At 33.8% G+C, this 20536-nt stretch overlaps 1 protein-coding gene across 3 annotated transcripts in view; it reads right to left on the reverse strand.

The window, feature by feature from the left end:
- LOC132730986 (phorbol ester/diacylglycerol-binding protein unc-13-like) overlaps positions 1-20536 on the reverse strand; it is a 73069-nt gene that overhangs the window by 23153 nt on the left and 29380 nt on the right. For all 3 annotated transcript variants that reach the window (XM_060717080.1, XM_060717082.1, XM_060717081.1), the window contains 6 exons: positions 16115-16232; positions 13314-13437; positions 12148-12227; positions 9331-9376; positions 5254-6052; positions 2778-2852 (listed from right to left, as the gene is read on the reverse strand). In XM_060717080.1, coding sequence (XP_060573063.1) covers positions 2778-2852; positions 5254-6052; positions 9331-9376; positions 12148-12227; positions 13314-13437; positions 16115-16232 — 1242 coding nt within the window. The remainder of the gene's footprint in view (positions 1-2777; positions 2853-5253; positions 6053-9330; positions 9377-12147; positions 12228-13313; positions 13438-16114; positions 16233-20536) is intronic.

Here is a 20536-nt window from a genome sequence, read left to right on the forward strand (position 1 = left end):
TAAATAGCATGCTTGAAAGTATGATTGAGTGGAAGACCTCAGAGCCCCATCTGTGCATTATTTCAGGCTCAAGCAACCAACAATATTTTGTAAGCTCACTGGATAGCTAGTATCCTAAGTACCTAGTGAGATTTGAACCCACAGCAATAAGGGGCAAGCGGTTTTGAACTTAATGCCCTCAACCACTCGGCAAAGTTCGCATTTCAAATAAGATTTTTAAAATGGAATCCTCTAAGAGTAACAAGATCTGATTTATAATTCATATTATATATTCCCTTGCCTTGACAATTTATTTTATCCCATAATGAAAATTTATTTTTAGGATATAACTTAATTGGTTTTTCCACTATATGCATTTCCTGATATTCATCCATCTTTTCAACCAATGAATAATTTAGAAAATCATCATTTTCACTGTCATATGAATTTAGCAGTTATGTTCTAAACATAAGGGAAATGTTCAATTATTGTAAAACAACACTTGTTAACAGAAAATATGATTGATACTCTAACTTTATGTTGAACTTTATAAACATTTAGAGGTCAAAGATAGATCTAAAGAATTCAGCAAGGATGACATAAATTTAATGCAAAAGTTTACTGGCTAAATTTGTGTTATTAACTTATTACTTTTGTCAGATAATATTTTCTTTATGTATGTTTTTTCCTGTGCTTCAATTAACAGAAAAAATTACTGTATTTTACAATTTAAGAGTTTTTTTTATGAATATACTGTATATAATTATCAGACATGGATGTGAGGCTTGTTGCCTTCTTTAGTTTAAGAGCGACAACTTTGAGTAAATACAATGACTTAATTGATTAAAATTTCCTCTAGTATCGTTCTTGCCAGAATATCTCATTGGGTGCTCAATATGAGTAATTTGAAATCAAAATTCCTTCAATTTAACAATGGAAGAATTTAATCCAAATTTGAAAACAGGGCATGTCAAATTTAAACAAGTAAAGCATGATGATGATATACCGGTACTTATTGCTAGAAAGGTAAAGTACCTGTTTCCCCCAGAGTCAGAAGTCGCATGCTGAGACTCTATACTGCTAGGTGGTAATTTTCTACCTTCTAGCATAGACTCATACTGTGTTTTGTTAACTCCAATTTTTGCAAATTCATGCTGAGTTTGCCGATCCTCTAGCTGTTTAAACTGATACTGAGTTTCTGTGGTATTTTGTTGTATAGATTTATACTGGGTTTCTAAAGGTGAGATCCTGGCATAATCTACTAAGTTCTTCTGATCAGAGAGCTCAGAGAGCTCGTTAGTCCATTTACATTTAGCAAAGTTAATATGCTCTTCCGAGCAGCTATCTATTTGCTCATATTCCTCATCATCTGTTAGGGTATCAGAAATATTTGTCTTTGTTTTAGAAGGTTTTATAAAGCACTCCAGCAATGATAGAAATAAACCCATTTCACACACATTACTCCTTTCACTTTAAATTCATTTAACTGAAATCTTTCTCTTCAAGAACCATACACTTGCTTATTTCAAATAAAAAATAGTCCATTTTGAATTTTTGGGTTTTCTTTATCAATACATAGAAATTTAAATATGAACCGCTAGGCATAACATTAACATTTTTGTCTTTCACATTTTACTCTGATCCAAATACAGTTCTCCAATTAGATCTTACAAAACAATGAAAATGGTAATTATATTTTCAAATTATTTCAAATTATACTGTAGAATAGCTTCAATACAATAACGCCTGTATAGCCTTCTTTCATTATATACCTGTACCTAGTGTTACATTTGAATAAACATTATCACCTATTTTATTATTATTTAAGCTTACAACTTTTGTATCAAATATTTTTCTTTTTAAGTCAACAGTCCCATAATAATATTGGATCAATCATTAATACATTTATAAATCCATTTGCTGAATTATTTTGAAATAACTTTACACAACTTTCACTGAAATGTGTTTTCGAAACAGCCTGACACAGACAATATACGCATTATGTTGTATTATTTTAATTAGCCGCGTGTATTGTTTCATGTGAAATCATCTGTTATACAGGTAACAATGACTATGGTGAGGATAGATAGATACAATACCAAACACCAGATGTTCTATCATCATCACCATACAAATATATCATATGTATATATCATAATATATACAACAAAACTTTCAAAGTTATAATATTGGTGTATGTATTCATATTATTAATTTTTTAACCCTAAACCAGCTGGTTTTCTTTAATGATGCCCTGCATTGAAGTTTGGACTTTCCATTTCAAGTCCAAGGGATTTTAATTTAAACAAGAGCAGTGCAAGCAGGGCACTCTACTATTTGCAGTGCTGGGATACAGTATAGTTCTTGTGCACTGCACATCTACCCAATGAAATCTATCTACTTACAAAGTTTCACGTTGATATCACTTAATAGTTTTAGAGTTATGTCCCGGACAAGATTTTTCTAAGAGGGGAGATAATTCAAAAGCAGGGCATAACAGAGTTATGGTTCTTTGACATTGCACTCTGCCTCAAAGCCCTCTACCACTGTGAAAAGTTTAAACAAATTTTCTTTGAGGGTTTTCAAGTTATGCTCAAGTCAAGCACAATGTACAGACAGACAGATGGACAAGGCAGCGACTATATGCTCCCCCTTTGGGGAGCATAAAAATTGCATGAAAAGAGTGATTTATGTTGATAGTTAAATTATGTTTTGTTTTTTCTTAGGGTTTAACAGGGGGTAGTGGAAATACTGACACCAAAAATTACAAATAAGGATTAAATTTGAAATTCATATACCTGAAATCTTGGGTGCTCTGTTGTGTTAATGATGATATTCTACTGCCAGGACTTACAGCACTTCCATGAGGACTCCTGAAACATAACACAAGATTAATATCCACTTTATGTGAAATCAGGCAACATTTCAATAACTTTTCAAAAATTCAAGCTTTATTTGACATCAAAGTTTCCAGGAATCTTGAGAAAATGGAGACCACTCGAGAGCAATGTATACAAAGGACAGACTTGGTATAATTGAGTCTCTTCAAGAGATATAATGAAATGAGCAACATTTTTCATCCCCCCCCCCACCGGCTCGAGTGATGTTCAATCCTCTAAACTAAAAGTATTGGAATCAATGATCAAGGACCAGAAAAATATAGCAAGGAAGATGTGCAAAAAGTTAGGAAAGTAGATGCTACTCTATCACACTTTTCTCACTGCAAAAATACTTTCAATCAACAAATAAAGTGCTTTAAATTAATTATTAATTGGCTTTGCCTTTAACGAAGAGATGTCGTTTAAAGTAAAAGTTTAAGGACAGATGGATGACAGCCTGTCACTTTGTGACAGGTGAGCTAAAAAACAAACCCAGACAATATGCACCAGTGCACTTGATGACAAAGCTTCTGTGAAAGTTTTATTAAAATCCTATGAAAAATGTAGGAGGAGTTGCGCACAGAAGAAATTGTTCACTATATATTCCATATAAGGAAAAAAACAAAGGGCCATATTAAGGTCAACATTAGCGAATCTCAAAAACCTGACAATATTTGCCAGGGCACTTTATGACAAAACTTCTGTGAAAGTTTCCTCAAAATCCCTTGAGAAATGTAGGAGTTGTGCACAGAAAATTGTTAACGCCCGCCCATCTGCCCAGACATGCCGACATACCTCAGTCCAATAACCAGTTTTTTCCTTCCAAGAACCTTGTTAAAAACAACATTAATCACATATACTTACACATAATTATATTCCAGCCTCATTTTTCTTTTTATAATAAATCCAAATTGTTGAAATATATCCACAAAATTGAAAGCTTAAAATAAACACAAGTTAACCAAAAACTATAACCACTTTAACAGGTGACAAATTTATTGCTCTCCAATAAATTGCTATTTTCTTTTAAGTAAAAGTTAAGAAAAATTATGATCTAAAGCTGTTATATGAAATTGCGCAAAGTTAGAGATAAATTGAACAAAGCATCAATCAATATCAAGTTAAAGATTGATGGTTTAAACACTTTTCTGTTGCTACTTTCAAGACATTCATTTTTAGATCAGGTAATAAATTACTGTAGCATCATCATATGAATTAACCACACAAAATTGTTAGCAAATAGAAGAAACAATCCTTATATTTCATTGTTCTATGGTGCTAACTGCTTTATTGATTGAAAAAAAATCTTTGTCACTAAATATCTCAACTTTAACCATCCCTAAAAGGCTGAATAAAGGTCCTTTTTAATTGGTGAACATGGCTGTATCATTTAAACCATTGGACCATCAAAAATCTGTATAACTTATTATATAGAAGTATATAGGACACCATTATCATGAAAGTACATAATGCATTTTAAGGGTTTTTGAAGGCATGTACCATTGTTGCATTTTCAGTTAAAGCACTAAACAAAAAAGTGAAGAAAAAGTAAAAAAAAACACTTTTATTACATGTCATTATCATTTATCCTACAAATATGTATAGATTCCATTTCAATAAGATTGTTTCCATTTACAAAATCTCCAAAAAAACATTTACGACGTTCTATCTTCTAAAAAGAAAATAACAAGAAGCTCATGATGGCCCTGGATTGCTCTCCTGAGATATGAGCCGAGTCACGACAAAACCAACATAGTGCGTTTGCGACCAGCATGGATCCAGACCAACCTGCGCATCCACGCAGTTTGATCAGGATCCATGCTGTTCGCTTACCAACTCTATTACAAGAAGAGAAACTGATAGCAAAAAGCATGGATCCTGATCAGGCTGCACAGATGTGCAGGCTGGTCTGGATCCATGCTGGTCGCAAACGCACTATGTTGGTTTTGTCGTGATGCTGCTCATATATTGCTAGAAATGGTCACATTTTTTTATTTTTAAATGTAAAGGTCAGTAATAAGGTCACATATTGTCATATTTGATGTCATTTCCAAGCTGCATATTTTTTTAAAAAATATTTGAAGATGTCTGCTACAAAATGTTAAAAATCAAATATCTAAGCTCTTGGCATTGTAGTTTTATAAAAGAAAATGTTTTTAAGTTTGTTTTTGACTTAGAACTGATTAAATATGACCAAATCACAATTACATATAAGGGACGCACAAGAATGCTTAGTAAGTTTGAAGTTCAGATATGACAAGCAATTTCAGAAATTCTTGTTCCTGCCAGACACTTGTAATATAAAAGCTTAACCTGGAACCCAAATTCTGATGACTTTATACAACAAATTACTAAAATTACTACTTGTATCAAGCTGTTATAAATGTTGACTTACCCGTGTCTACCTGTAAGTGTTGTGGAGGCATTAGACAATGGTTGACGTTGATTTGGACGACTATTATAAGAGAGAGGTTCAGAGTCTGTGTCACTCCTACCTACATGGGAACCACTTCCCATTGGATAAAAGTCTGACTCTCGTGAGTAATTTTGAGATTCCCTTGAATAACTCCTATTTTTATTCAATTGTTCTTGTGAATCATAATAGAAATCGCGATCATACCGCTGTTCAAACGCTCTCCTATCATATGTAACACTATCCTCATTAGTCACCGTTCTATCATAGTCAGGATGTGAATATGCATATTCCTGGTCAGAATCATAATCCCTATTTGAGCTATGGTGGGAACCAAGTTCCAGTCTTTCGTAGTCTCTGATTGGACGATCATATCCATCTTCGTCGTATCTATCATCCTGTATGGATCTTTCATATTCAGTGTCAGATCTTTCATAACCATAATGATCAGACTCCCGCTCAAATGACTCCGTTCTCTCAAATGAATCACCTCGCTCATATCCTATTTCATCACCATCGAAAGAAACATCCTGATCAAAAGAACCGCCCCTTTCATAGGAACCTCTACGTTCCATGTCAATACGATCAAAAGAGGGCAGCCGACCATATTCATCTCTATCAAAGGAATCATATGGACCATAATCCCGACTGTATTCTTGGCTATTTTCATGGTTAAGTGGGTAATTAGGTTCACCGCGGAACTGGTGGGCGGAGCTGTTGTGTTGGTGGGGTAATGGGTAATTTATATCGCTGGTATAGTCGCTGTCTTCTGACATTCCCGCTATAAAATAAATACAGATCTGTTTATATAATATCATTCAACCTATTCTTAGTTTGTGTAACTGTCCTGCTATGTTTTAAATTTACTTTTTAATTTAATTCTTTTTTAATTTTTTTTTATTTCACTTCTTTAAGAGATTTCAAAAAATTTAAATTTTGTGCAAAATTTCCAAAATTCCCCCTACCAATATCAAAAGTTTGAAACAGTTAACAAGTAATTTCAGATGTCAGATTTCCTACAGCCACACAGATTGACATATTAATATTCAGAATAAAATTAATCAGACATTAAAAAGGTACTAGTGGTAAGAGAAAAGACCTAGGATAGCCAGATGTCAGAATACAATATAATGTGTGATTAAATTTGCCATTGTTCTCACTGCTGCTGTGCTAGATGATGGCAGAATTGCTTTTATAGTTGAAACATTGTGGAGAGAGCTACTATGATCAAGCGCACACACTTATTATCACTAGGGAAGGAATTGAAATAATTAGCAAGTATTTTCAACGCTGTCAAGATTCTTATTTTCTTAAACTGACTGAACCTTCTTAAGGCATGTTCATGAAACAATAATACATTAGCACAGGATAAAGTAAAAAGTACTTTAAAGGGGTTCCACTAAAGTATTTTATATCATTGGATAGGAAATTATGACTTTTAGTGTGTTCAATTAAACCTACTAGTTAGCACATTTGCACAAACATGGACTTGCGATATCAATTTATCATGAAAGACATTAATTTTACAAGAGCCACCGTCAGGCAGGGGCAACACTCGACCTTCTTTACTTTTTCTAAAAGCAAACAAATAACTGGTTTAAACAAAATTTTAAAAAGAAAATTAAAGAAAAAAAAGTTTAAAAATTCAATAATTTGACCTTGACAGTCAAGGTCATTTAAAGCTCAAGGTCAAGATTAATTCAACCTTCCTAAAGTTTTTTTGTCCAAGTATAATCCATTGATTAATTACAAAGTTACAGCCAATTATATAGCAATAATCATTGAAAATTCAATAATTTGACATTCAAGGTCAAGGTCATACATGATTCAAGGTCAATTTGAGTTTGATATATGAAGGTCCTGATCTAAAAGATGTTGCTTCTAAATATGAAGTTAATTTATTTATAAATAACAATGTTTTGGTTACAGAAAAAAAACACGAGAATTTCATTAATTTTACCTTGATGGTAAAGGTCAATTACAGGTCAAGGTCACATCTTAATTATTCAATATGTTTGTTTAGTAGCAAGTCTCTTTTGTCTAAATATAAATCAAATCCATACATAAATAACAAAATTATGACAATTTAACCAAAATTCAATAATTTGACCTTGATGGTCAAGGTCATTCAAAGGTCAAGGTAAGTTCAACCTCTTAGAAGGCCTTGACCAAAATGTTGTTTTGTCCAAGTATGAAGATAATACATTTATCACTTACAGTCAATAATAGCAAAAATCAGTGAAAATTAAATTCAACATTTTAACCTTCAAGGTCAAGGTCATAAAGGTCAATTTGAGTTCAATATACATGAAGGTCATATACTAAAGAATGTTGTGTCTTAATATAATGTCAATCCATTCATTAATAAGCAAGTTATAGCCAGTTACAGCAAAACAAGAGGGCCATGATGGCCCTGAAATCGCTCACCTGTATATAGGCACCCGGGGCAGGGACAACTTTAACCCAAGGGAATTTATTTGAACAAACTTGGTAGACACCCATTTGAAGATGTTTCATGATAAATATCTAAGCTCTAGCTGTAAGAAGATTTTTTTAAAGTTTTTACTATACACATATAGGGAAAAACAATGACCCCCCCCCCCCCCTCTGGGTGGACCCAATTTTGTCTCCAGGTCTTTTATTTGAACAAACTTGGTAGACACTCACTAGAAGATGTTTCATGCTTAATATCTAAGCTCTAGCTATTTGGGCTTTTTAAAAGATTATTTTTTAAGTTTTTACTATATACATATAAGGAAAATCAATGATCCCCTGGGCAGGGCCAATTTTAACCCAAGGGCCCTTATTTGAACAAAAATGGTAGACACCCATTAGAAGATGTTTTATGCTAAATATCTTAGCTCTGGCTGTTAGGGTTTTTTAAAAGAAGACTTTTTAAGTTTTTTACTATATACATATTAAGAAAATCAATGATCCCCGGGTTTAGGCCAATTTTAATCCAAGGGCCCTTATTTGAACAAAAATGGTAGACACCCATTAGAAGATGTTTCATGCTAAATATCCTAAATCTAGCTCTTTGGATTTTTTAAAAGAAGATTTTTTAAGTTTTTACTATATACATAAAGGAAAAACAATGACCCCCTGGGGCGGGGCCAATTTTGACCCCAGGGCTTTTATTTGAACAAACTTGGTAGACACCCACTAGAAGATGTTTCATGCTTAATATCTAAGCTCTAGCTATTTGGGCTTTTTAAAAGAAGATTTTTTAAGTTTTTACTATATACAAATAAGGAAAATCAATGACCCCCGGGGCGGGGCCAATTTTGACCCCAGGGCATTTATTTGAACAAACTTGGTAGACACTGACTAGATGATGTTTCATGCCAAATATTTAAGCTCTAGCTCTTTCAGTTTTCTAAAAGAAGATATTTTAAGTTTTTTCTTTCAGTTGCCATGGCAACCAGAGTTCTGCTTAGAATTTAATTCTTTGAACAATTTTTAAAGTTGACTACCAAAGTAACATTCCTGTGAAGTTTGGATGAAATTGGCTTAGTGATTAATGAGAAGATGTCATTTAAAGCAGAAGTTTACAGACGGACGGACGACGGACGAAAAGCGATCACAAAAGCTCACCCTTTCACTTTGTGACAGGTGAGCTTAAAAATTCAATAATGTGAACTCAAGGTCAAGATCATTTATGAGTGAAGGTCATTGTCTGCCTGATATTGAAGATTGTTATGAAGACAATCCATTCCAAAATAACAAAGTTTTAGCCACTAATAGCAAAATCATTAAAAATCAAGCAAAATTTAGACATTTGACCATTCATGAATGAAGGTCAAATAAATTCTGGTCTACTTGAAGGTCTAGCTTGTCCAAATGATTGTTGGTGGCTAAGTATGAAGACAATACACCCAGAATTTAAAAGTTATGATCAATGATAAAGTTTTGGGGATGGCAACAGCAACACCACCATGACTGTAACAATACCTCAGACAGAAACTAAAACTTAACAGAATAAGCTGCTATAAAATCGCTAATTAAAACATTTAAGACAGTTTTACCATATGAAGAGAAAGCATAAATCTTTTAACTTACACTGAGAATATGTTTGTCTCTTTGATAGTTCTTTACTGTGCATGATCTGAAAAAATTGAACAATATTTCAAAATAATTATTACATGTAAACATTAGCTAATTGGTCAAGCTGTATGTCTCTAAACAAAGGTAAAAAAAAATCGGTTATATTAAATTATTACCCCTCACTATTTTTTTAATGTTAATTTCCCATCGTCAATGGGAGTTACTCTTCCTGTTAATTCAAGTGTACCATGTGACTAAAAATTTTGCACTGTTACATAGGTAACAGTACTTTTTCACAGTAAAAATCTGAACAAGAAACATGGCAATGCCACGAAACCAGGTTTTCAATTATCTCCATTGTAGATAAATATGTTGTATTTGAAATACAAATACAAGCAATAAACAATGTAACTATGTGCAATGTAAAACATGAATAATGTAGGAGGAATTGCCACAGAAGAAGTGTTCACTATATATTCTGTATAAGGAAAAAATATATTCTGTATAAGGAAAAAAAAACAAAGGGCCGTAATTAGGTCAAAAATTATCCAATCACAAAACCTCTACAATATGCGCCAGGGCACTTGATGATATGGCTTCTGTGAAAGTTTGAACAAAATCTGTTGAGAAATGTAGGACTAGTTCAGCACAGAAGAATTTGATCATTATATATTGAGGAAAAAAAAACAAAGGGGCATAATTAGGTCAAATATTATCAAATCACAAAACCCCGACAATATGCGCCAGGGCACTTGATAACAAAGCTTCTGTGAAAGTTTGATCAAAATCTGTTGAGAAATGTAGGAGAAGTTGCGCACTGTAGAAATTGTTCACTATATATTCTGTATAAGGAAAAAAAACAAAGGGCCGTAATTAGGTCAAAAATTATCCAATCACAAAACCTCTACAATATGCGCCAGGGCACTTGATGATATGGCTTCTGTGAAAGTTTGAACAAAATCTGTTGAGAAATGTAGGACTAGTTCAGCACAGAAGAATTTGATCATTATATATTGAGGAAAAAAAAACAAAGGGGCATAATTAGGTCAAATATTATCAAATCACAAAACCCCGACAATATGCGCCAGGGCACTTGATAACAAAGCTTCTGTGAAAGTTTGATCAAAATCTGTTGAGAAATGTAGGAGAAGTTGCGCACTGTAGAAATTGTTCACTATATATTCTGTATAAGGAAAAAAAACAAAGGGTCATAATTAGGTCAAATATTATCCAATCACAAAACCCCGATAATATGTTCCAGGGCACTTGATAACAAAGCTTCTGAGAAAGTTTGGTCAAAATCCGTTGAGAAATGTAGGAGGAGTTGCGCACAGCAGAAATTGTTCACTATATATTCTATAAAAGGAAAAAAAACAAAGGGCCATAATTAGGTCAAATATTATCCAATCGCAAAACCCCGATAATATGTGCCAGGGCACTTGATGACAAAGCTTCTGTAAAAGTTTGGTCAAAATCTGTTGATAAATGTAGGAGGAGTTGCGCACAGAAGAAATTGTCCACTATATATTCTATATAAGAAAAAACAACAAAGGGCCGTAATTAGGTCAAATATTATCCAATGGCAAAACCCCGACAATATGCGCCAGGGCACTTGATGACAAAGCTTCTGTGAAAGTTTGGTCAAAATCCGTTGAGAAATGTAGGAGGAGTTGCGCACAGAAGAAATTGTTTACGCCCGCCCGCCCGTCCGCCCATCCGCCCGCCGACATACCTCAATCTAATAACCAGTTTTTTCCTTCGGAAAACCTGGTTAAAAATAAAAACTTACAGAAATAGTGTCCCAATGAAGTATTTGTTCTGGGTAATAAAATAAATTACACATAGGTTTGTGAGAAACAGAGAAAATATCACCCCTTGTAAAAATACTGTTTCCTCAGTTACTCAAAAGCCTATGTGACATTTATATAATGTAATGCTAGTATAACATCATTATTCTATTACCTGACATTTACTGTTAATCTGCATTAAAGGTAACTCTACCCGCTTATTGTTCATAATGAATTTACTAAGCTTTGAATTTGGAACAGTCCAATCTTTACTAAGCTTTGAATTTGGAACCACCCATTCAAAGTTTAAGGGATGTCAAGATTGAAATATTGAGCTACCAACGTCCATAGACCCTTGTCAGACTGGATGAATGTGCAGGCTGGACTGACTCCATACAAGTAGCAAAAGCTTATCATTTTCAGTCCCAACAGGTTTAAATAGCAATATAAACTGTTAAATATCACTAAACAAACACCATAATCAGACAAAAATAAATTTAGAAATAAAATTCAATTCTAATGGTTTTCACATAATAAAACTAAAAGCTTTGTTTTGCATTTAATTCGATTAAAATTCTTCACTGAATGAACCAGAAACGAGGATGTCGAGATATTGGGTTTGAATGATTGACAGGCAATTGTACCCTAACAAAATATTGACATCCTCTTATAAAATTGGAAGATAGGTTAACCCCAGATCAATAATCTTATCGTAATCAACATCATCTTCCTCACCCTCATTCATATCTTTCTCATTTTTTATTGTCAGACATATTAATTAATGTGTTTCTATGAAAATAACTCTTTTGTATAACAAAATCCATTAAACAAACACCATTCAACAAATAATACACTTATAAAATCCATGTGAAGGAAAAATTCATCACTATTGCGCGAAGAAAAATTTATCACTTTTGCTTATTTACTTATAGTTTTGTTTAAAAAAATACAACAGCTGATCTTTTCTTATTAATATTCAACATACAAAACTATGACTGAATAAAAATCTGAATAAAACAATAGAGAAGAAAGAAATGTAAAATACCTCAGCATCCATGTTATTAAGAACTTCCAATTTCTCTTTTAATTTAATAGCCTCATGTTCTGGGAGCTCGGCTACTGCTTCTGTAATGCACAATGTTATCATACTTAACAATCTATCTGTCTATAATCAAAGGGAAATAAATGTTACAATCTATATTAATAAATATGTGGAATATATCCAACACTAAGTCTCCCAATTCAAGAGATATATTCCCACAGGTCTGTTTCTTACTATTGCCTTGTCAGTGTATGAAAAACAGGAATTCAAGCATGAAAAACAATCTATTTTCTGTACAAAACTGTCATTCATTTGCGCTAGAGCTAGAGACAGAGGTATTAAGCGTTGCTAAAACAACTGATATTTCACCAGCATGCGAGCTTGTTAACTAGTAATAGTGCTAGAGGTATGAATTATTGAATAAATAATACTAATGTAACAACAGTTGAAAAAATACAAGAGTGATCATTATCATTAAATGGTAATCAACACTCAGTTTGTTTACATTTCTGCTTTTAACACAGTTACAGCGCATCAGGATTGAGTAAACATCAATTATTCATATGAGGCCAGTCTAAATATCACACAGTTTTAAAATAAATGACAAATTAGATAGAAATCTTCGTAATAATTGAGTAGGGATATTCTTTTCGAACAATGCATTCCAATAAAATAACACAGTAAATGTAAAAAATAATTCAAGTGAAACTCAAGTCTTTTCAATGATATCTCGTCAGTATGTTAAGTTTTATCTTAAGCAATTTAATTTGAAAACTAGTTGACAAGCTTAAAATATATCTAAAATACACAAGTTGTTGTTACAAGTTCTCACTTATAGATAATGAAGAGAATATGATCTATCTCAACAAATATGAACTTAATGACAAGGATTTAACAAGGCTAAATCATCTTCCTTCAAAAATTGAATAATTAGTAATCATATTAAAATATTTGGTTGTCAGTGATATAATTTTGCTGTATTTCAACAAACAATATCAATACATTGTGTTGTTTTAATGAAACATAACAGCATAGGTTCAAACCCCATCAGAGGCAAGTGGTTGTTTTCTTGAGCAAGAAACTTTACTCTTGTTGCTCAGTATTATTTAGTTCCAGGATCTTCCTACACAATTGAACTAAAATAAATTAATACAACAAATATGACATACCATACGGAATTTCAAATCTTGCTTCAATGAGTACCTTATGACCAGTAGGGTAACGTGTGCCTTTAATTTCTCCATTCTGCATGATTAACTCACTGTCTAGTGACATCCATTTACCATCCCCCTCCTACAACATACACACAATTTTCTGGTTGTAATAAAACCTCGAGACATATTAATCAAAATATACACAGAACAATACAGAGTTACTCCACAAGAAGTCATCATGGCTGGACAGAAATAAAGATAATTTTTTAAGAAGGCAATAAATGTAAGATTTCACTATGGACCATGAATCACATTCTGGTATCACATTCTGGTAAAGAAAAAGAATTTTAAGCTGACAAATGCAAAGGTTCATGGGAAGAATTTGTTTAAATTTTTTTTTTTAAGGTCCAAAGTCCTATAAAAAGAAGGTGGGAAGTAGTTATGATGATCAAACCTACAACAAGAAGTAAACATCCTGAGTTACTGACACCTAGTAAAAGATAGTGTCCTGTGTTTTATTTATATAAACAGCAGGAGGGCACTGAATGTCAGATCAAATGTTGAATATATCTAAATGCACTGCTTTGGATCTATTACAGAGTTTTGGTTTGGTATGTCAAGGCACTCACTGTCATACTTGAGTGCCTGCAGTAATGTTATCAAATTGACACATGTCATTTATTTCCAATATTGCATGAAAATACGAGGCAAAAATGGCAGAGAAATGAAATGGCTTGCTGTTCACATCATTAAAATATGTGGCAACAATTTCAGTGTAAGAGAAAACAAGTCAGTCCGCAAAGAAAGTAAAAGATTTCATATAAGCATAACAACAAATATGTTAAAGCATGAAATGTCAATATAATATTGAATTGTAAATATAAACAATGACTTGTCAATATCTAATCTACAGAAGGTCTATTGACTAATCAAAATAAACTGACGGGGTATTATTGGTGTTGCTGATGTTTCCATAAAATGACAAAATATAATTGCAGTTTTGATAGATGTAAGGACAAGAAGCCTTACCTAGGACAGTGACCTGTGTAGTCAGACTTAGAACTTGAAACCTAACCTAGGACAGTGACCTGTGTGGTAAACAGACTAAGAACTTGAGACCTAACCTAGGACAGTGACCTGTGTGGTAAACAGACTAAGAACTTGAGACCTAACCTAGAACAGTGACCCTAAGAAATTGAGACCTAACCTAGGACAGTGACCTGTGTGGTAAACAGACTAAGAAATTGAAACCTAACCTAGGACAGTGACCTGTGTGGTAAACAGACTAAGAACTTGAGACCTAACCTAGGACAGTGACCTGTGTGGTAAACAGACTAAGAACTTGAGACCTAACCTAGGACAGTGACCTGTGTGGTAAACAGACTAAGAACTTGAGACCTAACCTAGGACAGTGACCTGTGTGGTAAACAGACTAAGAACTTGAGACCTAACCTAGGACAGTGACCTGTGTGGTAAACAGACTAAGAAATTGAGACCTAACCTAGGACAGTGACCTGTGTGGTAAACAGACTAAGAACTTGAGACCTTACCTAGGACAGTGACCTGTGTGGTAAACAGACTAAGAATTTGAGACCTAACCTAGGACAGTGACCTGTGTGGTAAACAGACTAAGGAGTTATAGGTTTCTACTGCTAAAATAGAAAAGTCAGATATCACTATTATCTTAGAATACTGATCAGCAAATAAAGGAAGTACAAAAGACATTAGGACAGACAATAAATAAGATCTATTTATACATTAAATCAGGCATTAAGTACTCGGCCAAACTTTACTGCTAGCCTACCAGACAATAAGATTTGATTATAAAAACCATAAACAGCCAAGTCAATAAGGTTGTATGTTCCAAGTTAAGATCCCATTGCTTAACAATGGTCTTGCCAATAGAACCATTCTGCAAACTGTCATGGAAAAAGGACATAAAAAAGGTAGACAAGTTTTAGGGAAGTTATATTTCCACCTATATTTCTTTGTTACTGATCAGCTTTGCAAAAATACATATGTCATTAGAAAACTTGAGCTGCCTGAGGAGTGACGGATACCTGATCTCTATGACACAGGGTTTTATGTAGTGAAATTTATCATTATCTTTAAAAGAAAACATATGAGTTAAGTTTGTGAAAATTAAGGCAATTGAAAAGAAAGAGATTAAAGTGCAGACAGAAAGTATTCAAATTCTGACCTTCAAGGGTGACCTTTACCTTGAGCCTGCACAGCTACTGCATGGGTTTTGCATATTATTGCCATTCTGAGGTTAATATTTGAGCTAAATTGGAGAAGAATTCAAAATCCTTCAAGGAAAAGTCAACACAAATTTGTATGATATTTGAACTTCAAGGATGACCTTGATCTTGATAAACCAACCAACCAACACAACAAAGTGATTAAAAAGATGTTGTTTTTAAATGAAATGTTATTTTAATAATTTCTTTAAAACACACATCAAATAAATAAATCCCAAGGAGAACTTCACAAAATGAACAATTACTATTTTATGCAAATTACCCACGTGCCAAGACTTTCCTAGTCAATAATAAGTTTCTGCAGACATGTTATTCGTATCTGTGTTTTGTTTAGACTTCAGGATTATACTAACACTTACAGTAATTTGTCAACATTTACAAGGTGAGGAAACCATCAGGTGTCTCTCCATGCATTATTACACTTCCAACACCATGGCGACCTTGGTAGATGTGACCACCAATATTATGTTAGTTACCTGTAGACATTTCTCAAGCAAAGGAATTTAACCTACCTCTTAGCACTGGTGAATCACAACAAAGACTAATGCCACATACCTGGTTAGAGAAATGGACACTACGAAGTGGTAACCAATGGAGACCAATCAACTTGTCCCACAGCATTCCCTTGTTCCATACTTCAATGATCAATCCAGCATCCAATCTGTCTGTCTCACTATAAATATACAGTCACAAAATTATAACAAGACATTACCTACATTTATATGTCTTGATGAAAGATATCAACAGTTTACGCCTGTTAAAGGTATAGATGTTTGCAAGGTTCGGTCACTTACTATGGTCACAGTAATCGACTAGAAAAAAAATTAATTTACTCTAGTCAAACACTCACCAATTGGCCATCATCGAAACTGAACGTGGGCATTGAATTGACTACAGCCAAACAATGGTAAGCCCCCAAATCATGCCATTTTCAAACCATAACAACTATTTCTGCATGATTATTAATGTATGTGTGAAAGATCACAGGTGCCCACCCTACCTTATTGTGTAAAAGAAAAGTGCCCCTCCCTAGCTAATTTTGGAAGAGGATCATAGGTGCCCTCCCTATCTTAATTTGTAAGAGGGTCATAGGTGCCCCTCCCTTAATCTAATTGTGTAAAAGGGGTCACAGGTGCCCCACCCTAGATTATTGTTTAATGGAGGGCCAAAGGTGCCCCTCCCTAGCTTTTTGTGTGCAAGAGGATCAAAGGTACCCCTCCCTAGCTTATTGTGTGCAAGAGGATCATAGGTACCTCTCTCTAGCTAACTGCGTGCAGGAGAATCATAGGTGCCCCTCCCTAGCTTATTGTGTGCAAGAGGATCATAGGTTCCTCTCCCTAGCTAACTGTGTGCAAAAGGATCATAGGTGCCCCTCCCTAGCTTATTGTGTGCAAGAGGATCATAGGTGCCCCTCCCTAGCTTATTGTGTGCAAGAGGATCATAGGTACCTCTCCCTAGCTAACTGTGTGCAAGAGGATCATAGGTGCCCCTCCCTAGCTTTTTGTGTGCAAGAGGATCATAGGTGCCCCTCCCTAGCTATTTGTGTGCAAGAGGATCATAGGTACCTCTCCCTAGCTAACGGTGTGCAAGAGGATCATAGGTGCCTTTCCCTAGCTTTTTGTGTGCAAGAGGATCATAGGTGCCCCTCCCTAGCTCATTGTGTGCAAGAGGATCATAGGTGCCCTTCCCTAGCTTACTGTGTGCAAGAGGATCATAGGTGCCCCTCCCTAGCTAATTGTGTGCAAGAGGATCATAGGTGCCCCTCCCTAGCTTTTTGTGTGCAAGAGGATCATAGGTGCCCCTCCCTAGCTAATTGTGTGCAAGAGGATCAAAGGTGCCCCTCCCTAGCTTTTTGTGTGCAAGAGGATCAAAGGTGCCCCTCCTTAGCTAACTGTGTGCAAGAGGATCATAGGTGCCCCTCCCTAGCTAACTGTGTGCAAGAGGATCATAGGTGCCCCTCCCTAGCTAACTGTGTGCAAGAGGATCATAGGTGCCCCTCCCTAGCTAACTGTGTGCAAGAGGATCATAGGTGCCCCTCCCTAGCTAACTGTAAGCAAGAGGATCATAGGTGCCCCTCTCTAGCTTATTGTGTGAAAGGAGATCATAGGTGTCCCACCATTACTTGTTATGTGAAAAAAGATCTCTACCCTTTGCAGTGAAAGAGGGTCATTATTTTAGCTGCCACTTCCTATGTGTAGCATACTTTAAACATTCAAGTCCAGACATATCAAAATCTAGTATATCAGTATTAAAATTGACTTAAAATTTCTTTAAAACAATGCATACTTAAATCTAATTTCACAACATGACATAACTTTAAAGTACAAAATCAGGTTTTGATTTCAGAATTTAATGAGCATCATTTCCTTATCACAAATGTGTCCATTAAATTCAACAAGCCACTTGTAAAATATTGTATTTTTCCTTTAAATATACAAATGTATATATTTATAAGTAACACAGAGCCATAACCCAAAAATTCCTAGGGGAACAATTTCGTCTTGCATACTTGGAATTTATAAAATTTCAAGAGGTAATACCTTACTTAGTTTTCCAAAAGAGTTATAAAAGAGAGCATCTGACTGACAAACCCAAGAAGACCAAGACGGAATGAATGACAACCTATTTCAATGTCCCCCTTTTGATTTCATCAGCATGTACAACAATTTAAGAATGTAACACAGTATAATCCTTTGTCTCGTGTCTCATAAATTTCATTTTATTTTAAAAGCAAAGAACTACATATAGATTATGGGCTAAACCCATAATGACATAAAATCTATTTTTAGAACAAATAATGTGACTATATTAAATATAACCAATTTTTATATATAAGACACTAATTTCTTTATATTCTAATATTTTATAACCCTAATGAAGACTCTTGAGAGTCGAAACATCGGTTATCATCATTAAATACACTTTAAAATTTATCCTGTGTTGGTTATAAGTTTCCACTTTTCAATTTTCTCAGTAAATTTCATGTATGTTAAAGTTAAGAATCATCTACAAAATCATATTAAGTAAAATTGTTTATTTTATTGTGTAAGACAGAAGCTGCCAATTTAAAGCAGAAGTATCAAACTGATACAGCCATGAATCTATCTCGTCCAATAACTTGAATATCAATAAATATCATATAATGCTACATCTGCTTCCAGACAAATTGACCATGCCTCGCTCACTAAATCCTTCACTTTGTGCAGACTAATCTAACAGTATAACTTCATCTATCTGTAACACTTCAAGTTTTTATTGCAACTATAAATATAAGACTCCAAATCATACACTTTTATCACAAATAACACAAGTTTTACTTGTATAATATAAATTTTACAGAGTTTTAATATTTTTCAAGAAGTAAATTGTCTTCAGATATTTTCCAAGAAGTGAAATGCTGGTAAATTTAAATGAATATCAAACATTACACTACGGAAGCAAATTTTTTTCTTCTATAACCTCATATAACAATCTTACCACACTGTATTCACCAGCTGATTTACTGCTTAGCAACAAACTTTAAAGATTGAAAATTATTATAATTATGGATATTATCTGATATAGGAAGGGAAACAAACAAGCTTATTACCAAGCAATATACCAACATAACTAGTTTCAGATGAACAAAAGAAGTAGGACAGCATTGACAATTTTCAGTGCTTGGTATTATAACAAGAGTTTTTTTAAGTTATAAAGGGTAATAATTCTGTAAAAATCCTTGCTAGAGTTATGGTCCTTGGATAGTGACCTCCTGCTTTCAATAAGTTTGTGAAGTTTCAACCCATTTCCTCCTGTCGTTATGGACATATCAACTTAAATGCAAAATTTTAACCAAAGTGTGACACTCACTCACTGTCCTGGAACAGCAATGGCAATACTTAGATGAGTACAATACAGCTCTCCCTATTCTTTGAATAGTTGAGCTAAAAAACACATGATTTTTTCATAATTCTGATTTGATCCACATGAAAAAAAACCCAATATAAATAAACTCTATACAGGCAATTCCTTTTTCATGGAAAAGTCTATGCATACCAAATATCTATGATAATAGTCAGTAACTAGGCATAGAAAAGAAGAAAAATCTATTTCAAGACTCAGTGGACCTCAAATATTACAAAAATGTAGAAGCCTTGCATGGTTGCAAGGAACATTTCATATCATGAAATCTAAATATTTATTAACAAGAGAAAAATCCTGCGCCCAAAGTTAACACCTTATGATCTTTTCATCAAAATTTTTACATTTGTTATTTTTTAGCTGAAGGAGAAGTCATTTCTTTTATAGCTCTTGCAGAAATTTTATTCAGTAGATGGGAGGGTTTGTTTTTAGCTAACTCACTCACAGAGTAAAGGACCACAATAGGATTAGGGTCACACCTATTGATTGTCATCAAAACTGCCCAGTATTAAATGAGGAGTTGAAATTAATAACTTAGTCCTAATAGACAGGAATGTTTATAACTCTTTTTCACAGTACTAAATATGATCCCTGAAAGATATTACAGGTATCCCCGTTTTCCTTCCATATCTTTAAAATGCATGTTGCCAATGCCAATAGCATTTAATATCAAACATACAAACTGTATCACAGCATCCATGAAAAATACTCAAGCATATCATTCAATATTGTGGATAACAATAATGCTCTTTTTGTACTTCATATTCCATCTACTTCCTTCTAAGGAAAAAAATATCCTGCAAATTTTCCACATTGCTATTTTGTTGATGTGACTAAAAATCCAACAAAACAAGCAAACATTACAAAGCCATCTATATTCCATCCTTTATGAAAACATGTCTTTTTAGTAATTTTAGATCCCATTGATTGCTGACAGAAACAGCTTATAAATAAAGACTTCACTTTTCTGTATTTAATGGTTTTCCAAAACAAAATAGCTGATAATGACTTTAAGAACTGAATTTTTTTTGTAAATTACAGTAATAATTATAATAATGATAATAATAACAATGTTAC

The sequence above is a fragment of the Ruditapes philippinarum genome, unplaced genomic scaffold (assembly GCF_026571515.1).
Source record: "Ruditapes philippinarum isolate M1 unplaced genomic scaffold, ASM2657151v2 ctg2941_1_1_1_1, whole genome shotgun sequence".
NCBI lineage: Eukaryota > Metazoa > Mollusca > Bivalvia > Venerida > Veneridae > Ruditapes > Ruditapes philippinarum.